The 21,663-nt window shown below is 42.4% G+C and overlaps 1 protein-coding gene across 2 annotated transcripts; it reads right to left on the reverse strand.

The window, feature by feature from the left end:
• Positions 1,634-20,421, reverse strand: FAM96A (family with sequence similarity 96 member A). 2 transcript variants are annotated; one of them, XM_005685668.3, is made up of 5 exons: positions 20,077-20,421; positions 16,396-16,560; positions 5,428-5,477; positions 2,939-2,984; positions 1,634-2,097 (listed from the first exon to the last, which is right to left on the reverse strand). In XM_005685668.3, exons 1-5 carry the CDS (start codon positions 20,198-20,200, stop codon positions 2,000-2,002), a joined length of 483 nt encoding a protein of 160 aa, XP_005685725.1. In that variant the 5' UTR covers positions 20,201-20,421; the 3' UTR covers positions 1,634-1,999. The 2 variants fall into 2 exon arrangements, with proteins under 2 accessions (XP_005685725.1, XP_013822535.1); XM_013967081.2 differs by lacking the exon at positions 5,428-5,477 and having other exon boundaries at positions 1,636-2,097.

Consider the following 21,663-nt stretch of genomic DNA (forward strand, 5'->3'; position numbering starts at 1 on the left):
TAATGACTAAAAATCAGCAATATTACTAATACTTATGTATGCTGGGTGACAGATTTTTAAAGATCTGGAAGAGAGGAGCCAGTGAGAACTTTCACAGCATAAGATAAGAATCGACAGTGAAATTTCCACAAATCTGGTGCACTGATGCCACAATGTCAGTGGTTTCTCTGACAGCAGCAACTTTTAATCATCTCAAGATCATGGGGATGAAGCTCTGCTGTGACCGTCCCACAGTGCAGAGCCTCGGCAGAAGCCAAGATTGTTTCAACAGGATTTCTGTAAAGGATATTGTGTCAGAACTGGTTTTATTTTTGTCCCCCACCCCCATTAATCCTTTGAAGGATTCCTTGGAGGCTCAGTGGTAAAGATTCTGCCCATTGATGCAAGAGACAAGGGTTCAATCCCTGGGTCGGGAAGATCTTCTGGAGGAGGAAGTGGCAGCCCACTCCAAAATGCTTGCCTGGAATATCCCATGGACAGAGGAGCCTGGTGAGCTACAGTCCATGGGGTTGCAAAAGAGTTCAACACAACTTGGAGACTAAACAACAACAATCCTTTGAAACTTTGTTGAGAAGGCATGATCTTTCTCTGCCCATGGTGAAGACTTGGACAGACACATTATTTCTGAGTATGCTGTCCTATCACTTTTAACCATACAATCTCATAGCACTGAAGTATCTAGTCACATCTAATAGTCAAAACTACAAACTTGGGACTTCCCTGGTGGTCCATGGGTTACAACTTTGTCTTCCAATACACGGGGAAGGCAGTGGCAACCCACTCCAGTACTCTTGCCTGGAAAATCCCATGGACGGAGGAGCCTGGTAGGCTGCAGTCCATGGGGTCGCACAGAGTCGGACTGAAGCGACTTAGCAGCAGCAACAGCAGCTTCCAATACAGGGGGTGCAGGTTCGATCACTGGTCAGCGAGCTAAGATCCCACATGCTTTGTAACTGAAAACCCAAAACATAAAACTGAAGCAATACTGCAACAAATTCAATAAAGACTTTAAACATGTCCACATCAAAAAAATCAAGTCTTTAAAAAAAAAATACAAACTTGGCATCAACTCTTTGCTAACTTGAGCTTGCTTCAGGCTTGAAACCTCAAGCAGTTCTGGCCCTCTTTCCATTTGTTCCTTATTTATAAATGGATCCAGGATTCTTCTTGAAGGAAAGCAGGGCCCAGGCTTGATCCTAAGGGCTCTTTTTAGTTCTTTTTTTAAAATAGATTTTAAAAATATTGATTGATTGATTAATTCATTCATTCATGGCTGTGCTGGGTCTTTGTTGCTGCACATGGGCTTTCTCTAGTTGCCGCAAGCGGGGGCCACTCTTCATTGCAGTGTGCAGGCTTCTCATTGCCCTGGCTTCGCATGTTATGAAGCACTGGCTCTAGGCGTGTGGGCTTCAGTAGTTGCAGAACACTGGCTTAGTTGTTCCATGGTATGAGGAATCTCAGGGATCGAACCTGTGTCCCTTGTGTTGGCAGGGGAATTCTTTACCACTAGACCACCAGGGAAGCCTTAGCTCTCCTATCTCTGATTCTATATAATAATCAGAAAATAAAGGTTTGGAAGTATCGTTGAGTGTTTACACTGAAATTTACAATTAAATAAAAACATTCTAATGTGTGTACAAGAATCATCTCTGTTTTATTTATTTTACAGAGTAATGGTTTGAAATGAATACACTTGGGCACAGTAAATATTTTGACATGAAAAGCATCAGAATGGGCATCAGAAAAATAGCAACTCATCTTACACACAATAACTAGAAAATATTTTTGTCTGATCATTTAAGGGTTACAAATCCTGAGAATGTTAGACATTGAACAAACTAAGTACTACCTGATAATTAAACCTTGCTTGGAAATCATCATTTTAAAAAATGCTCTGAGGTACAAATCACCTATGTATTAAACATGAATCTTTTACATTTTACAAAGACTTTAAACAAATATATCAAACGATTATACTTCAGTGGCTCTAAAACAGCTATCAGTCAGGTTCCAGGACACACTGTTCCACGATTTCCCGTAAGTTGGGGTTCTCCATGGCAGCCGCCACTCGCTCTTTGTCATTTATTTGCTTGTTGACTGCAAAACACACACACACAAGTTAGTGTAACTCTGTCAATATACAGCAACAGATAATATTTTTATTAGTTTGTTAAAATAGAATTTAATTCCTTGAAAACTTGATGCAGGTTTTGGCTAAATATTGTAAGTTTTGAAAGGAAGACTTAAAGAGAAAAAAGAATTTCCTGTAATTCCAGTTTTGCTTTTCCTGAATTCTGTCTCTGCTGTTTTTAAGTGGTTGCCACTTTGTTTCTCTCTGTAGGCCAGAGAGTCTTTATATAAAAAAGGTTCTCAAAAAAAAAAAAAAAAGGTTCTTTACTCCCACTTTAATACATTAACCCAGGAAGACTCCACTGCAGGGGACGACGCTGCAATTCAACCCCTGGTCAGGGAACTAAGATCCCACATGCCACAGAATATGGCAAAAAAAAGAAAAAAAAAAATTCAATATAATACATTAATCCAAACTTACAAAGACAACCCCTACCCCGAGATTCCCGAACGCTTTGTTTTCTGGACATTTGATTTCAGTTTCAAATATACAGCTCTCTATCCTGCCACCAAAGAAAAGAGTCAAGCTCTCCTTAGAGTCTGTAAGTCAAGGTTTCCAGAGCTGCATATTCTTTACAGATGTGTGGCCCCTGGACTAAACCAGTAAATATCCACAGGGCTTAATTCTAGTTCACCCACCAGAGTTCCACTGAAAAAATCACTTTCTTCTCAAGGAAAAGCTAGTAGCTGATTGTGTACTCTTTTGCAAATGACCCAGTTTTAGACACTTGGCTGGCAGAAGAACCTAATATCCAAGATAAAGTACTATATAAAGTTGTTTTCTAATAATGGTTCAAAATTCACTTACTATCTTCCTCTGTTGAGTGGGTTCCTTCAGAAATGTAGATTTCCAACTAGGAAAAAAATACATTGAAAGCAAAACATTTAGATCAGTGAGGTGGAATATACAAACTCCAGAGCCTAGGGATGAAAGCCCAATCCTGTTTCCAGCATCAAAGACTTGGGACACATCTTCACACTCTTTGCTAAAATGAAGGCTGAAGTTACAAGGATTTTTTTTTTTTTTTTGGTCACATGGGGAAAGTCCACAGGAGGTATTCCCATTATTTTTTTATAAACACAAATCTACGATTTTACACAGATGAGATCTCATACATGTTTTGCTCCAGAATATCTCTCCCCTGTACTCTGCCTTTTCTTCCCAAACTGGTATCTAAACTTACTCCCTGACCCACCCCAAAAGAAAGTCACATTAATCTAGTGTACTTTCTTCCATACTTTTCTCTATACCCACGTAATTTTTCACAACACACACACCCACCAAGGCCAGAAGTTTATTTTTATTGCATTATTTTATATAAACAGGGTCATGATATATAGTTTTCAGTATCATCATTTTCTCATCTACTATTATCTTGATAAATTTATTTTCAAGTACACCACTGGTTAAGCTATCCCTCTGGGTCCTGCTGCACTCACTTGCTCAAATGAGCTAATCTCCAAGAACCAAAGTTTTTGAGACAAACCCACAAAATTATTGCAAATCTTGTGGTAACTGAATCATGCTATATGATAAAGATAGCATGATTTAGTTACCCTGAAGATAGCATGTCTATTCTTCAGGGAACATTGGAGCACATGATCTAATTCTCATATACTTATTCACTACTGAGATAAATGTTTTTCATGATGGGGAAAAAATCATAACCTATTATGGCTATAAGAGACCTTAGAGACCATCTTGTTCAGTTTTCTTTAAAATACAAAACAGCATATAAATTCCGTCAATGTCATTTACAGTAACTCTTATTGTGAACACCAGAGGAGGTGATATAAAACCAATCTATATTCATTTGTTGGTGGTGTTGTTTAGTCACTAAGTCATGTTTGACTTTTATGATGCCATAGACTGTAGAGTCATAGCCCACCAGGCTCCTCTGTCCAAGGGACTTCCCAGGCAAGAGTGGGTTGCCATTTCCTTCTCCAGGAGATCTTCCCGACCCAAGGATCAAACCCACATCTCCTGCATTGGCAGGTGGATTCTTTACCACTGAGCCACCTGGAAGACCCCATATACTCATTACTTTGGTAATTTAGGGAAATTTGTGAAATGCCAGGCTGGATGAAGCACAAGCTGGAACCAAGATTGCCAGGAAAAATATCAATAACCTCAGATAGGCAGATGACACCAGCCTAATGGCAGAAAGCAAAGAGCACTAAAGAGCCTCTTGATGAAAGTGAAAGAGGAGCGCTAAACACCTGCCTTAAAATTCAGCATTAAATAAACTAAGATCATGGCATCCAGTCCCATCACTCCATGGCAAATAGATGGGGAAACAATGGAAACAGTCACAGATTTTATTTTCTTGGGCTCCAAAATCACTGCAGATGGTGACTGCAGCCATGAACTTAAAAGATATCTGCTCCCTGGAAAAAAAGTTATGACAAACCCAGACAGCACATTAAAAAGCAGAGACATTACTTTACTGACAAAGGTCTGTCTAGTCAAAGCTATGGTCTTTCCGGTAGTCACGTACAGATGTGAAAGTTGGACCATTAAGAAAGCTGACAGGCGAAGAATTGATGCTTTTAAACTGTGGTGCTGGAGAAGACTCTTGAGAGTCCCTTGGACTGAAAGGAGATCCAACCAGTCAATCCTAAAGGAAATCAGTCCTGAATATTCATTGGAAGGACTGATGCTGAAGCTGAAGCTCCGATACTCTGGTCACCTGATGCAAAGAACTGACTCACTGGAAAAGATCCTGATGCTCACGGATTGTATGATTCCATTTAAATGAAACATCCAGAATAGTCAGATCTATACAGACAAAAGTACATTAGTGGTTGCGATTCATGGGGTCGCAAAGAGTCTAAGCGACTGAACTGAACTGAACTAAGGGATAGGCTTCCCAGGTAGCTCAGATGGTAAAGAATCTGCCTGCAATGCAGAGACCCGAGTTCAAACCCTGGGTTGGAAAGATCCCCTGGAGAAGGGAATGGCAATCCACTCCAGTATTCTTGCCTAGAGAATTCCATGGACAGAGGAGCCTAGTGAGCTACAGTCCATTGGGTCACAAAGAATCAGACACGACTGAGGGACTAACATTCCACTTCCAGGGATGGGAGAAGGTTTGGGAAAAATGGGTAGTGACTACTAATTGATATGGGGTTTTTACTGGGATAATGAAAATGTTTTAAAGTACAGTAGTGATGGCTGCACAATTCTGTGAATATACCAAAAACCACTAAATTCTATTCTTTAAATAGGTGGTTGTATGATATGTGCATCAAATCTCAACAATGCTGTTATAAAACAACAACAAATACATTCCTTACCTTATGTTTAAACGGTAAACACCGCTGAAGTTTTACTCTTAAGCACAGCCCTGTGGAGGGGGGCAAAAAAAATGCATCAATTATCTCTTTTATTGGTTTTTCAAAAAGGATACAGCTATGTGTAGGCATCTCTATACAAAACAGTAGCTGAAAACCGCTTAGACTCAATCCATTGTAGGCCTCCTTTGAGGCTGGCACCTTTAGCTAGCATCTTTAACATATAAGCACAACCTTAAAAATTCCTCATGATAATCCACTGAGTCAGCTTTATCAACCTCATTCTACAAATCATGAAACCAAAGTCACAATGTAACTTGCTGAAGATCAAAGAGCTAGTATAGTGACCGAGCTGGGATTAGAACCCAAACCACTGCAAAACCCCAGATCCTTTCTGCTACATCAATTCGCCTTCCATCAAAGATCAGCTGATTCATTAAACTTTGGAATGCTTACAACAGGTCAGGCCACGCAAAAACTTAAAACTAAGTTCAGTTCAGTTCAGTCGCTCAGTCGTGTCCAACTCTTTGCAACCCCATGAATCGCAGCACGCCAGGCCTCGCTGTCCATCACCAACTCCTGGAGTTCACTCAGACTCACATCCACTGAGTCAGTGATGCCATCCAGCCATCTCATCCTCTGTCGTCCCCTGCTCCTCCTGCCCCCAATCCCTCCCAGCATCAGAGTCTTTTCCAATAAGTCAACTCTTTGCATGAGGTGGCCAAAGTACTGGAGTTTCAGCTTTAGCATCATTCCCTCTGAAGAAATCCCAGGGCTGATCTTCAGAATGGACTGGTTGGATCTCCTTGCAGTCCAAGGACTCTCAAGAGTCTTTTCCAACACCACAGTTCAAAAGCATCAATTCTTCAGAGCTCAGCTTTCTTCACAGTCCAACTCTTCCATCCATACATGATCACTGGAAAAACCATAATCTTGACTAGACGGACCTTAGTCAGCACAGTAATGTCTCTGCTGTTCAATATGCTATCTAGGTTGGTCATAACTTTTCTTCCAAGGAGTAAGCGTCTTTTTTTTTTTAGGAGTAAGCATCTTTTACTTTCATGGCTGCAATCACCATCTGCAGTTTTTGGAGCCCCAAAAAATAAAGTCTGACACTGTTTCCACTGTTTCCCCATCTGTTTCCCATAAAGTGATGGGACCAGATGCCATCATCTTCGTTTTCTCAATGTTGAGCTTTAAGCCAACTTTTTCACTCTCCTCCTTCACTTTCATCAAGAGGCTTTTTAGTTCCTCTTCACTTTCTGCCATAAGGTTATTTCTGCATATCTGAGGTTATTGATATTTCTCCCGGCAATCTTGATTCCAGCTTGTGCTTCTTCCAGCCCAGCATTTCTCATGATGTATTCTGCATGTAAGTTAAATAAGCAGGGTGACAATATACAGCCTTGACGTACTCCTTTTCCTATTTGGAACCAGTCTGTTGTTCCATGCTATTACTGCCCTTTATCGAGCCCATCTTTGCATGAAATGTTCCCTTGGTATCTCTAAATTTTCTTGAAGAGATCTCTAGTCTTTCCCATTCTGTTCTTTTCCTCTATTTCTTTGCATTGATCGCTGAAGAAGGCTTTCTTATCTCTTGTTGCTATTCTCTGGAACTCTGCATTCAGATGCTTATATCTTTCCTTTTCTCCTTTGCTTTTCACCTCTCTTCTTTTCACAGCTATTTTTAAGGCCTCCCCAGACAGCCATTTTTCTTTTTTGCATTTCTTTTCCACGGGGATGGTCTTGATCCCTGTCTCCTGTATAATGTCACGAACCTCATTCCATAGTTCATCAGGCACTCTATCTATCAGATCTAGTCCCTTAAATCTATTTCTCACTTCCACTGTATAATCATAAGGGATTTGATTCATGTCATACCTGAATGCTCTAGTGGTTTTCCCTACTTTCTTCAATTTGAGTCTGAATTTGGTAACAAGGAGTTTGTGATCTGAGCCACAGTCAGCTCCTGGTCTTGTTTTTGTTGAATGTATAGAGCTACAAAAGCAGAAGATATTAAGAAGAGGTGGCAAGAATACACAGAAGAACTGTACAAAAAGGATCTTCACACACACACACAAAAAAGGATCTTCATGACCCAGATAATCATGATGGTGTGATTACTCATCTAGAGCCAGACATCCTGGAATGTGAAGTGAAGTGGGCCTTAGAAAGCATCACTACGAACAAGGCTAGCAGAGGTGATGGAATTCCAGCGGAGCTGTTTCAAATCCTGAAAGATGATGCTATGAAAGTGCTGCACTCAATATGCCAGCAAATTTGGAAAACTCAGCAGTGGCCACAGAACTGGAAAAGGTCAGTTTTCATTCCAATCCCAAAGAAAGGCAATGCCAAAGAATGCTCAAACTACCACACAATTGCACTCATCTCACACACTAGTAAAGTAATGCTCAAAATTCTCCAAGCCAGGCTTCAGTAATACGTGAACCGCAAACTCCCTGATGTTCAAGCTGGTTTTAGAAAAGGCAGAGGAACCAGAGATCAAATTGCCAACATCTGCTGGATGGTGGAAAAAGGAAGAGAGTTCTAGAAAAACATCTATTTCTGCTTTATTGACTATGCCAAAGCCTTTGACTGTGTGGATCACAATAAACTGTGGAAAATTCTGAAGGAGATGGGAATACCAGACCACCTGACCTGCCTCTTGAGAAATCTGTATGCAGGTCAGGAAGCAACAGTTAGAACTGGACATGGAACAACAGACTGGTTCCAAATAGGAAAAGGAGTACGTCAAGGCTGTATATTGTCAGCCTGCTTATTTAACTTCTATGCAGAGTACATCATGAGAAACGCTGGGCTGAAGCACAAGCTGGAATCAAGATTGCCGGGAGAAATATCAATAACCTCAGATATGCAGATGACACCACCCTTATGGCAGAAAGTGAAGAGGAACTAAAAAGCCTCTTGATGAAAGTGAAGGAGGAGAGTGAAAAAGTTGGCTTAAAGCTCAACATTCAGAAAACGAAAATCATGGCATCTGGTCTCATCACTTCATGGCAAATAGATGGGGAAACTGGGGAAACAGTGGAAACAGTGTCAGACTTTATTTTTCTGGGCTCCAAAATCACTGCAGATGGTGACTGCAGCCATGAAATTAAAAGACGCTTACTCCTTGGAAGAAAAGTTATGACCAACCTAGATAGCATATTCAAAAGCAGAGACATTACTTTGCTGACTAAGGTCCGTCTAGTCAAGGCTATGGTTTTTCCTGTGGTCATGTATGGATGTGAGAGTTGAACTGTGAAGAAGGCTGAGCGCCAAAGAATTGATGCTTTTGAACTGTGGTGTTGGAGAAGACTTTTGAGAGTCCCTTGGACTGCAAGGAGATCCAACCAGTCCATTCTGAAGATCAGCCCTGGGATTTCTTTGGAAGGAATGATGCTGAAGCTGAAACTCCAGTACTTTGGCCACCTCATGTGAAGAGTTGACTTATTGGAAAAGACTCTGATGCTGGGAGGGATTGGGGGCAGGAGGAGAAGGGGACGACCGAGGATGAGACGGCTGGATGGCATCACTGACTCGGTGGACGTGAGTCTTAGCGAACTCCAGGAGTTGGTGATGGTCAGGGAGGCCTGGTGTGCTGCGATTCAAGGTGTCGCAGAGAGTCGGACACGACTGAGCGACTCAACTGACTAATCTGTTGTTCCATGTCCAGTTCTAACTGTTGCTTCCTGACCTGCATATAGGTTTCTCAAGAGCCACTTTTTAAAGCACTCTCAAATTTGGAATCCTCAAGATCCTCTGAAGTTCAGTTTATTGCCCCAATACCAAGTCGTATTTCAATAATTTTTTTTTCTTCTAGTTGAGTCTTCTAAGAGAAATTAAAAATCACCTTGCAACAGAGCCTCAGCGGCAATGTTTCACTTCTTCCCCACCACAAAATAAGGAATACAATTTTAACTAAACCTACATCCCTAGATGGGCTTCTCTGGTGGCACTAGTGGTAAAGAATGCACCTGCCAATGCAGAAGACGTAAGAGACTGGGGTTTGATCCCTGGGTCGGGAAGATCCCCTGAAGGAGGGCATGGCAACCCACTATAATATTCTTGCCTGGAGCATCCCATGGACAGAGGAGCTAGGAGGGCTACAGTCCATGGGGTCGCAAAGAGTTGGAAACAACTGAAGTGACTTAGTATGCATGCACATAAACCCCTAGATAGAGAAGAAAAATCAAACAAAGGTACCACCCGGTTTTCTAACAGAATCATTTAAAAAATTCCAGGAAAGGAAAAAAGATTAGATGAGCTACAATGAACCTGGGTCTACCTTAAAGTCTACAACATACTAATTCCAAAATAGATATTCAGTTCAGTTCAGTCTCTCAGTCGTGTCCGACTCTTTGCAACCCCATGAATCGCAGCACACCAGGTCTCCCTGACCATCACCAACTCCTGGAGTTCACTCAGATTCACGTCCATCGAGTCCGTGATGCCATCCAGCCGTCTCATCCTCTGTCGTCCCCTTCTCCTCCTGCCCCCAATCCCTCCCAGCATCAGAGTCTTTTCCAATAAGTCAACTCTTCACATGAGGTGGCCAAAGTACTGGAGTTTCAGCTTCAGCATCATTCCTTCCAAAGAAATCCCAGGGCTGATCTCCTTCAGAATGGACTGGTTGGATCTCCTTGCAGTCCAAGGGACTCTCAAGAGTCTTCTCCAACACCACAGTTCAAAAGCATCAATTCTTCGGCGCTCAGCCTTCTTCACAGTTCAACTCTCACATCCATACATGACCACAGGAAAAACCATAGCCTTGACTAGACGGACCTTAGTCGGCAAAGTAACGTCTCTGCTTCTGAATATGCTCTCTAGGTTGGTCATAACTTTTCTTCCAAGGATTAAGCGTCTTTTAATTTCATGGCTGAAGAGTCTCCCTTTAGCGTATCTATCTGCCTTAAAGTTTGTCTAGAGGGTTCGCCTCACTCTGCTCCTACACTGTCTGTTACTTGAGCATAACGCAAACAGGAGGGAAGGTGGCAGGGCACAACCTTTGAAAGAATGAAACAGCCCAAGGACACAACATAAACTTTGTTGCTGTTGTTGTTCAGTTGCTAAGTCATGTCTGACTCTTTGGGACCCCGTGGACTGTCGCATGCAGGCCTCATTGTCCTTCATGATCTCCCTGAGTTTGCTCAAGTTCATGTCCAATGAGTCAGTGATGCCATCCAACCATCTCATCCTGTCGCTCCCTTCTGCCCTCAATCTTTCCCAGCATGAGGGTCTTTTCCAATGAGTCAACTCTTTGTATCACATGGCCAAAGTACTGGAGCTTCATCAGCATCAGGCCTTCCAATGAATATTCAGGGTTGGTTTCCTTTAGGGTTGACTGGTTTGATCTTGCTGTCCAAGGGACCCTCAACTTCTCCAGCACCACAGTTCGAAAGCATCAATTCTTTGGTGCTCAGCCTTCCTGATGGTCCAACTCTCACATCTATACATGACTATTGGAAAAACCATAGCTTTGACTATATGGACTTTTGTTGGCAAAGTGATATCTCTGCTTTTTAATATGCTGTCTTGGTTTGTCAAAGCTTTTCTTCCAAGGAGTATCTTTTAATTTCATGACTACAATCACCATCCACAGTGATTTTGGAGCTCAAGGAAATAAAGTCTATCTCTGTTTCCAGTTTTTCCTCATCTATTTGCCATGAAGTGATGGGATTGGACGCCATGATCTTAGTTTTTTGAATGTTGAATTTTTAGGCAGGTTTTTCGCTCTCCTCTTTCACCTTCGTCAAGAGGCTCTTTAGTTCCTTTTCACTTTCTGCCATTAGGCTGGTGTCATCTGCATATCTGAGGTTATTGATATTTCTCCCAGCAATCTTACCCTGTCTATAAAAGCTAACCACACCAGATTCAAGTCCGCACTCACCCTCCACAACAGCACACATTCTTGTCTGTGGCACATGCTTCTCCCAAGGCCACTCTTGCCTTCTGAGATGGCCCACACTATTTGTGGAATATGTTTCTCTCTAAATAAATCCATTTCTTACCTATCACTTTGTCTCTTACTGAATTCTTTCTGTGATGAGATATCAAGAACCTGCATTTCATTAGGTACTGAGACCAGGTATGCTCTCAATTGGAAGACCGTGGATTTGGGCTGGGTTCAAGTCCTGGCCGCTTGGGTTCTAGTCCCAAACTGGGTTTTGGTTAGGTTAGAGTCCTGGCCATGTGCCTTAAGTCCCAGGCAGGATTTTGGCTGGGCTGGAGTCTCAGTGAAGTCCCAATCTGAGATGAATGGTTTCAGGTAAGTATTTTACCCATAAACAATAACTGTTTTACAATTCACAAAGCACTTTTTTGAATATCAGTATTCTCAAGATAGGCAGTATAGAATACTACTGAGACAGATACTCTGGGTTCAAAACTGGCTCCACTGCACCACTAGCTATGTGACACCAGGCAAGTTACTTAACCTCTCTGTAGTTCAGTTTCATTATCTGTTTTCATAAGTATTATAATAGTACCACTAAATATAAGGTTATTACATATGAGGAGTAACTATATTTTTATGCTTAAAACAGTAGTTGACACATAATGAAGTATCCAATAAATGTTAGCTATTACTATTTTATCATATTCATTTTACAGTCAGGAACCAAGACAAGTGAATTGTTCAACATCATATAGCTAACAAGTGGAAGGAGCTAGAAGTTAAATCTAGACTGCAAATCCTATGCCCTTCATCTCCTACCTTCTTGCAAAAGATTATCAAGTGGTTTTTCTGCCCTAACCTGAGGCAGGAGCTAGATGGGCCCTGGGGGCAAATAGCTGGAGTTTGTTCTGAAACTCTAAGACAAAAATAGCAGGACAATGGAGGGGAGGAGGTGGGCTCTGCCCAGTTAAGAGATAAGAAAGTGAAAGTCACTCAGTCCTGTCTATGACTCTTTTCAACCCCATGGACTATATAGTCCATGGAATTCTCCAGGCCAGAATACTGGAGTGGGTAGCCTTTCCCTTCTCCAGGGGATCTTCCCAACCCAGGGATCGAACCCAGGTCTCCCATGTTGCAGGTGATTCTTTACCAACTGAGTCACAAGGGAAGCCCAAGAATACTGGAGTGGGTAGCCTATCCCTTCTTCAGGGTATCTTCCTGAAGCAGGAATCAAACTGGGGTCTCCTGCATTGCAGGCAGATTCTTTACCAACTGAGCTATCAGGGAAGTTAAGAGATAAAAGACCACATATTCCTCATTCTTAAAGGAGACTTCTGTGACTAACCAGGACAGAAAGGCTCCTTAGAGGTCAGAAGAGAAGTGGCATCACCTCAGAGTAAGTGATGCAACTACTCAGAGGCCTCTTTGCTAGAATCTATCCTGGCTAAAAGATGCACAGGCACAAAAGGGAGGACCCTGAGATGCACCAAATATTGACTCAGAACCTGGCAAGCAAGAGGACTGGTCAAAAGAAACCTGGAAGAAATGCCCCATAAAGGTATTCAAACTACCACTAGGACAGGACTCTGAGTCTGCCCGTGTGTCTATCCACACATACTGTATTCTTTTTTTCCTAATAAACACTTTACTTGTTGACTACTTTCAGTCTTTGTGGGAATTCTTCTCTGCAAAGCTTTGGGCCTTGTCACTGACCACTGGTTCAGTGACTAGAATTCAGTGCTTTTGCTGGCTTCAATCCCTGACCAGGAACTGAAGCCCCACTTTAAGCTGTTGCAGACTGAGGCCACTCAAGATCATACAAACTCACCCTCTTTGCGTCTTCCTTGTCTTTGGAATTACATACCAGGTAACTGCTGCTGCTGCTAAGTCGCTTCAGTCATGTCCGACTCTGTGCAACTCCATAGACGGTAGCCCACCAGGCTCCCCTGCCCCTAGGATTCTCCAGGCAAGAACACTGGAGTGGATTGCCATTTCCTTCTCCAATGCATGAAAGTGAAAAGTGAAAGTGAAGTCGCTCAGTCGTATCCGACTCTTTGCCACCCCATGGACTGCAGAGTAACTGAGTAGGTAACAACCTAAGTAGTCAGAGTGGAACTCCTACTCAGGTGCTTTTCTCTGCTTAGTACTGAGACAGGAAGAGAGCAAGGCACAACCTTTAAAAGAATGACTTAGCCTGAGGACGTGACATAAACTGATTAGAACCAAACAGATATAAGATGCTGGACAAGTTGATTTCCACCAGACCTTGAGCCTTAGTATTAGCTCATCATAACCCATCAGCAAGCTATATGACACACCCACAGGCATCCCAATAGCTCCACAGCCAACCATAAAGGTCAAGAAGTGGGTGGTGGTCCAATTCATGGAAATCCTCAATGGTTCCCCTAAAATAGCTGGACTACTCCTCCCATTCATTAGCCTATGAAATTACCTACATCTATAAAGACTGACTACCCCTATACCCTTGGTGTCTCTCTTGCATTCTGGAGGTGGCCCACACTCTGCCCATGGAGTGTGTTTCCTCCCTGAATGAGCCTTCTTTCACTTTATTAATGGCTTGCTCGCTCTTGAATTCTTTCCTGCAAGAAGCTAAGAACCCAAACTTGGTGGCTGTCCCAGGGACTCAGATGTGACCTGGGATATGACCATCTTCTCAAGACCCACTCTTTCTTGCAAGAGTATTACCTGCTCATACGAAATGCCTTCTAATGCATCAGACAAAAAGATGACTCTCTTCATCGAGTTTTCCAATCATGTTGCTTGAACACAGTTACTATGATACATTACTAGGCAAACCACTGAAAAGCCAAGGGTCTCAACTGAAACCCGCATCAAAAGGGCCAAAAAAGTGACAAAACTCTTTTCAAGAAGTGTACAGAACTGAAATATCAACCATAAACTAATCTTGACATCTTTACAGTTATTTTTATTTCATGTGCTCTCTCAATCTTTATCCACAAACATTTGTTTTAAAATAACTGCAGTGATAATAATTCAACTTATCATTCAAGCTTTTTCATACACTTCTCACACAGATAGTTTAATTCCTTGATTATATTCATTTTCAACAGAAATTAAGAAATTGCATTATATCATATCCTTATTAATAGATACTATAGTTTCCTTCAAGATTTATTATTATAAATTTACCCTATATGTTTTGTAAATGCTACTGTCTTCTCCTAGGAAACTAGTTCCTTACTTCTTAGGTCAAAGAGAATGAATTTTCTTGTTTTTTTTTCTTTTTTTGGCTACACAGCCCAGATTGTGGGATCTTAGTTCCCTGACCAGGGACAGAACCTGAAACAGGAGGGAAAGGGGCAGAGCACAACCTTTGAAAGAATGACATAGCCCGAGGACACAATCAGTTTATTAATTAGAATCAAATGGGCCCAAGATGGCAGGCAAGTTAACTTCGACTAGACCCATGACTCTGTATACTGAAGATACATACTCAGAGGCGCCATGACAGCCCCAGGGCTGACATATAAATGACCAAGAAGTGGGCAGTGGCCTAACTCCTAGAAATTCCCACTCTTTCCCCAAAATATTTGGAATAATTCTCCCACTCATTAGCCTATGAAATTACCCAGCCCATAAACACTAACCACACCGCATTTCGAGGCCACATTCACCCTCTGCATCAGCCCACACTCTTGTCTGTGGAGTGTTTCTACCACAGCTGCTCCTGCTTTCTGAAATGGCCCACACTCTGTCTGCTGAGTGTGTTTCTCTCTATAAATCCACTTCTTACCTATCACTTTGTCTCTCACTGAATTCTTTCTGCAGTGAGACATCAAGAACCTGAGCTTCATCAGGTCCTGAAACCAGGAGTGTGATCTCAGTTGGAAGACCATGGGTTCTGGCCGGGTTTGAGTCCTAGCACATGGGTTCAAGTTCCAATCTGAGGCAAATGGTTCCAAACCCTCTGCAATGTGTCATCTTCAGTGAGAGCACTGAGTCCTAACTTAGTGGACTGCCAGGGAATTCCTAGTATGAACTTTTTAATAAGGACTTGCTAATATTTACCCAGAGGCTTAAAAATATTTCAACCATATGACCCAATAATTCCACTTACAGGAACTTATCCTGAATCAATAATTAGAGATAAATAAAAATATTTATATGTGAAGTTTTTCATTATAGTTTATTTATAATTGTGGAAGGCTAGAAGTAGTCCATATGGTTACAAAACTAATACATCAATGTGATTAGCATGTTCCTATATAACCATATAACTAAAGAATAATATTTAAGGAGAACTAAAAAACACTTCTCATCTATTTCATGCTTTCTATTACTTAACCTCTACAATTCAGTGTGTGTATGCACAAGTGTGCACGCATGCACTAAATCACTTCAGTCCTGTCTGACTCTTTGCAACCCTCTGGACTGTAGTCTACCAGGTTCCAGTTACCCTTATTATCACTATTTTTACAGGTAAGGTGATAGGCTCAGAAAGGTTATGTAACTTGCCCAAGGCCACAAAGTGACAGAACTAACAGAGCTGGAATTTTAGCCTGGAGGCAACCCACTCCAGTACTCTGGCCTGGAAAATCCCAAGGGCGGAGGAGCCTGCTAGGCTGCAGTCCATCGGGTCCCTGGACTGAGCGACTTCCCTTTCACTTTCATGCATTGGAGAAAGAAATGGCAACCCACTCCAGTGTTTTCGCCTGGAGAATCCCAGGGACAGGGGAGCCTGGTGGGCTGCCGTCTCTGGGGTCGCACAGAGTCGGACACGACTGAAGCGACTTAGCAGCAGCAGCAGCATGGTGTAGCTAAAGTAAAAACATACTTCAAGGAGACCTAGGGTTGAGACTCAGCTTCATCATTTCCTGGCTATACGATGCTGAGCAAGTCCCTTAAACTCCCTGAGCCTCAGGTTCCTTATCTGTAAAATAAACCTAATATTGACTCATACGTTGATTGTGAGAACTACTGAAAACATTCTGTAAACCATAAAGTATGATCCATGATGCTAATTGTTACTGTGGATCAGTATCAGCTAGAATAATTCAGTATCAATATATAAATATCTTTATCTAAAACCTTACCAATAAGAGTCGCCAAAGAGCAATGAGGTACCGTTGGCGTGAACCTTATAATAACCAAATAGTCGTCTTCATTAATCTCCTGAACCTCCACACAACTTTCCGTTACCACTTCCAGTTCTTCTAAAGTATTGGGCTTCTCTGGATCCCTGATGGTTCGAATCAAATCTAAAGAATCATCAGAAACAAGGTCTTATGTTAAAACATGGATATTTTAAATACAATTGATTTTGCCGGTCTTAATCCAAACACTGACTTCTTTTTGTTTGAGTAAATAATACAGCCACTCCCCAGATTTCTGACAGAAATTTCCTTTTGAGAAAATCATTTTTGTGGATTATTAATACCTCATGTCCAGTTTCTTGGATCTAATTCTGCAGAGAGAATATGCAAATGGGAAAGTGTTACACAAGCTCAAGAGAAAGAAATAAGTTAGTTTCAGGATTTATGGAAATGCAATCTGAATTGTCTTTAAAAATGGCTAACATTTTGGAGCATTTCCAAATGAACAAGTTTAGTTTGCCAGGAACTCAGCATTAAGTGAAGAAGTTAAGAGTTTAGGCCAGCCCATCAAGGGTCTTTTAAAGTCAGCTATAGGCAATAGAATAACTATTCAAGACAGTGTTACACTGTCAGCTGGTAACTCATTCACCAGTTGGCAGACTCACACTAAAGAGCAGAGCCAGGGATACTAGATGAAAAAGCCAAGCCTAAAACAGGGACATGACCACAGTAAGAGAGGAGAAGACAGACACTGAAGTAATTTCAAAGGCAGAATCGACAGACTCTGACAATTGTTTGGACATAGAAGACAAAGAAAGAGAGAAAAGGAAGATGACTCAGATTGTAAATCTAACTGCCTGGAAGAAGCAAGATAAAATGAGAAGAAAAAAGGAAGAAATTTGGGTGGGAACTAAGACAAGTGGATTAAATCTCACATGTAATCATTCTGAGGTGCTTAAGGGACAAACCAATGGAACATTCCAGCAACACTGAATTGTAGCATAAGGTTTAAGAGAACCAAGGCTAGAGTGGCTGTTGAACACATGGGATTCACAAACAACAGTGAGTATAACCACGTTTTTAACCTTTGCCAAACAAGGGAGTAACTGGGAATGCTTCAAAAACAAACAAAACAAAACAAAATCTGGTGTCTGAGCCCTCCCCAGGATTCTGATTTAACTGATTCATAGGAGGACTTGGGCACTGAGACTTAAAACAAATCCCTCAGGTTATTCTTATGTGCAGACAGGTTGGAGAACCACAAATGTGAAGGGAAAGAAACCCAAGGATAGATCTGTAGGAAGCACCTAATTTGGGGTCAGAAGGAAGCAAAGCGAAAAGCAGTAGAGAAGGAAAGGGGATGATTATTAACATCAAATGCTGCTGAAAAATTCAGGTTAATGGAGCTAAACCAGGTCTCTGATTTATTAGTCAGGAGGTCACCTGCAAGAAAGCACTTTCAGTAGAGGGGTGAAGGTAGAAGCCAGCTTGCAAAAGGGGACGTGAGAAAGAACTGAAAACATAATCCTAGGACTTTGAAAGGGAAGAAGGAAAGGGCAAAGGGCAGTGAGTTTTAAATAAGCTAGAACAGTGACAAGAATAAGGGAAATGAGTATATTTTTACAACCCAAATAGAGGAAGGGACACTGAACTTTAAGGAGGCTGGTAAAATAAACAGGAATGAATGAGATCAAAGATGTGGGAGGCGGGGTTGGCATTGCAGAGGAAAAGGCTTCCTTCTTACTCTAAGGTTGTAGAAGAAGATAGAAAAGGAGAATAAGAAATGGTGAGGTAGAAAAAAAGCAGGAGTTCACAAGGGACAAGCTTGATGTTCTCAGGCCTGAGGTTTCCTTCTACTATTTACAGCACTCTTGTAATCAGAAATCCTGCTGAGAAAAACAAATCAGTCAAGCTCTACTTTCTCCCCAGCAACTCCTGAGCTTATCATTTGATTAGAAACAGAATTTGAGAATAGAGGCAGAAAAAAGAAACTTTGCAAGACCGGTGAAACTTGGGGCTCAGGGAAACAAGTTTTCTTAAAAGGAGGCCTTTTTCCCTGTAAGGCTCACATACACAAGCTGTATTATATTGTTTACATGTTAAATGACTCTGAAATTAAATCTCACCCCTTATCCAACTTCTCTACTGTTCCAGTGATCTGGAACAGTTGATTAATTTCTTTAGAAAGAAAGCAATAGTGCTCTCCTCACATTTTTCCCTTGACTAAAATTCTTCTACTGGTTTTGCACTGATATTAAATTTTTCATTTATATTTAAACCTTCAGGATCCAATCCACCTTTCACCACAAACCCTATCCTGAGCCCTTGCCTGCCGCTCCCTAAACAAGTTATTTTCTTACCTCTATAATCTTGCTTCTTCCCTCTGCTTAGTAACCCATGTACCCTTTACAGGCCCAGATCCTAATGCTTCAAGGCCCAATTCAAGTGACCCCTTCTCCTTAAAGTCCTTCCAGATCCCCTAGTCAGAGATTACTGACTCTCTTTTGCTCTGCCTGTATCTCTCATACAGGTACTTGTACTGCACATAATTTTTAAAAGTTCTATTTTTGTGTATAAAGGTCCCCTTCAAGGTAAGTTTGAGGACAAGAAATCTCCCTCTCCCAAAGTTATAGCCCCAGTGCCCTGTTGTCCCTAGATGCTGGAGATGGAGACCTGACGGGACAGGAATCTGTCTAACTGCTTTGGGGAAATCATTCCACTCACACCGGTCACCTGACTAGGGTTAAGTCCTAACCTAGCAAGAGGTAAACAAGAGTAGTGCCAAAGGCCTTTAACATCCCTGGCTTCTTCTACTGGTCTATAATTCTTACCTGCATTATTTGCATTCTTGCGGTTAGACTTTTACCCTAGGTTGGGGTTAGCGGGAATCTCTGAGCGCTAGATTCAGTCTTTGTAGTCTCAAAAACAATACTAATAGGTGCAAAAAGGCAACTCATAAAGCAATCATGAAGTGGTGAAAAGTGCACCAAGTTAGGAAACAGAAGAGCTTTGGTTTTTGCTGCTTCCTTATGGGCAGAGTGGCCCCCAGGTAGTTGTTTAACCTCTCTAAACCTGTTTCCTTATCTGTACAATGAAGATGGTTCCAGGGGTTGAATTGAGAATATTCTACGTTCAATATACACATAAAAACTATGTGTGTTATATGTACATAGAAAACTCGGTGCGTGTGTATTCTTTTGCACTCCAGGTGTGGGCGTGTTAAAGAACTATAATTTTATCGCCAGGCTCGTGGGGACCTCTTGCCTACTGCCTCTGCAGAAGAGACTGGCTGTGACCTTGGGCCAGCAGTATCCTCAATGGTGGAAAGAGGAGTGTATGTCCGGGGTTAGGTATAAGAAGGAAGGAGGCTCAAGTGCGGCAATTAGTCCAGTTCTGCTTCCTAATCAAGGATCTTAAACGCCTCTGCCCAGAAGTCTTGAGATGGCCACTAGAACATGGGGGGCACACAAGGAAAATAACCCAGACTCGGCTTGCTCCGGATTTAGCACGAGCCTACGTCTTAAGGAAGACCCACATGCCCGCGTGATTTAAGACTCGGGACAAAAAGTTGTCTACTCTTTCCAAGGAGATACAGCAAAACACCCGAGTTTACACTCCAAACCCTCGTTACCCCAGCCTCCACGTTCACCATCAAATGGTGCCCTGGACAAAATTAATTACCATAAACTTCTAGCGCTTTCTCTTCCATGATCCGGGGCTGCCGGGCAGCTCCCCGCTCAGAGAGGCCCGAGAGCCACAGGAATCTGCTCAGCGTCCAAGAGAGTAGTCCGGACACCCGCTCCATCCTTACGTTCCGCCATCCCTGGCGACTGTCCCATCCGAGCCACCGTCTCTCAGAAGCGAGCCTCGCGAGTTATCAACTTCCTGATCTTCAAACCGGCCAAGACAAGCCTATATGTCCAGGGGAGCAGATAATAGGCGGGACCTGACGGATTGTCGCGGAGGACCTAGGGAAAGGAGGCGCAAGGACTACAAGCCCCAGTATGCTTTGCTCGGTTTCGGCGGAGCAAGGGTGGGAGTGGGGGGCGCAAATCCTTGGAGGCACGTGAGGCGCGTTGCGTGCTGGGACATGTGGGCGTTTTCTTTGGAAGACGGCGAGCTGCATTATGGAACCTGTAGTCTCTGACGGTGGCGGCGGGGGTGGTGGGGGTTGATGGTAGGAGGTAACGGTCTGTTACCCGCCGCTAATTGCCTTAGCGCCTGGATAAGCTAAAGATGAATCCTGAAGAGGTAGGGGAAAGAAGATCTTGATTTCTAATATTGGAGGAGCGTCTGTACGGAGACTCCCTACTATTTTTTTTTTCCCGAGGGGGCCTTTTCCACTCGAAGTTTTCTTACTTCCTAGTCAGGCCGGAAGTGAGTTTCCGTTGCAGTGAAATGGGGTGTGTTTGGAACCTAGTAAAGATGGTTAGGCGTGGCCGGAGAAGGAGTTAGTCTTTGGTTTTCCCGTCTCGTAGGGAAAACACAACTCATAGGGCCAGCACAACTTCCCACTGCAGTCTATTTCTGCCAATCGCCTTCAAGATAACTTAGAACGAGAGAGCTTTCTCATGGGTACAATAGTGACATTGGAGATCGCCATCCTAAAAAGAATCTCTTAAGCCCTCTGGTGCTGGTGGCTGTAACGGTTGCCAGTAACAAAGTCGGTGATGTTAATTTTAATTTTATCCATTCATCCCTCCATTCAGATTTCAAACATTTATTGGATACTTAATTTGCCAGGCTTGGTCTATAGATGCCCAGGGTACAAAGATAGGACACGGAACCTACCCTTAAGCAGGTCTGTGAGCAGATCTCTGATGGTGAGGAATTGGCACTTAAGAACAAACTAAACCTTTTGTCAAAGTTGATGCCAAGTTTCGTACCATCTCTATTGAGAGGAAAAGTAAAGATTATCTTGCTAAATTATCCCACGATAACATATCCCATTTATCTTTAAAGTCTTGTCTAGCTACTTTAGATTTTAGGCCCACCAGACAACCAGTGAATAGTTTAGGTCCCAGGAAGCTTTTGCTCAGAGTTTAATAAGTCCCCCACCATCTGTTCCACTCCATTTACTCCACAGCAGTTGAGAGAATCCTAACTGCTTTGCGACCAAATTTAGGACTCTTAAGTCTCACTTCCTCTTTGAAGTCTCTCGACTTCAAGCAGAGTTGCTCTCTTTTACTGTGCTTCCCCTGTGGCTCAGAGGGTAAAGCGCCTGCCTGCAATGCAGGAGACCCGAGTTCGATCCCTGGGTCGGGAAGT

Source organism: Capra hircus, chromosome 10, assembly GCF_001704415.2.
Source record: "Capra hircus breed San Clemente chromosome 10, ASM170441v1, whole genome shotgun sequence".
In the NCBI taxonomy this organism is placed as follows: Eukaryota; Metazoa; Chordata; class Mammalia; order Artiodactyla; family Bovidae; genus Capra; species Capra hircus.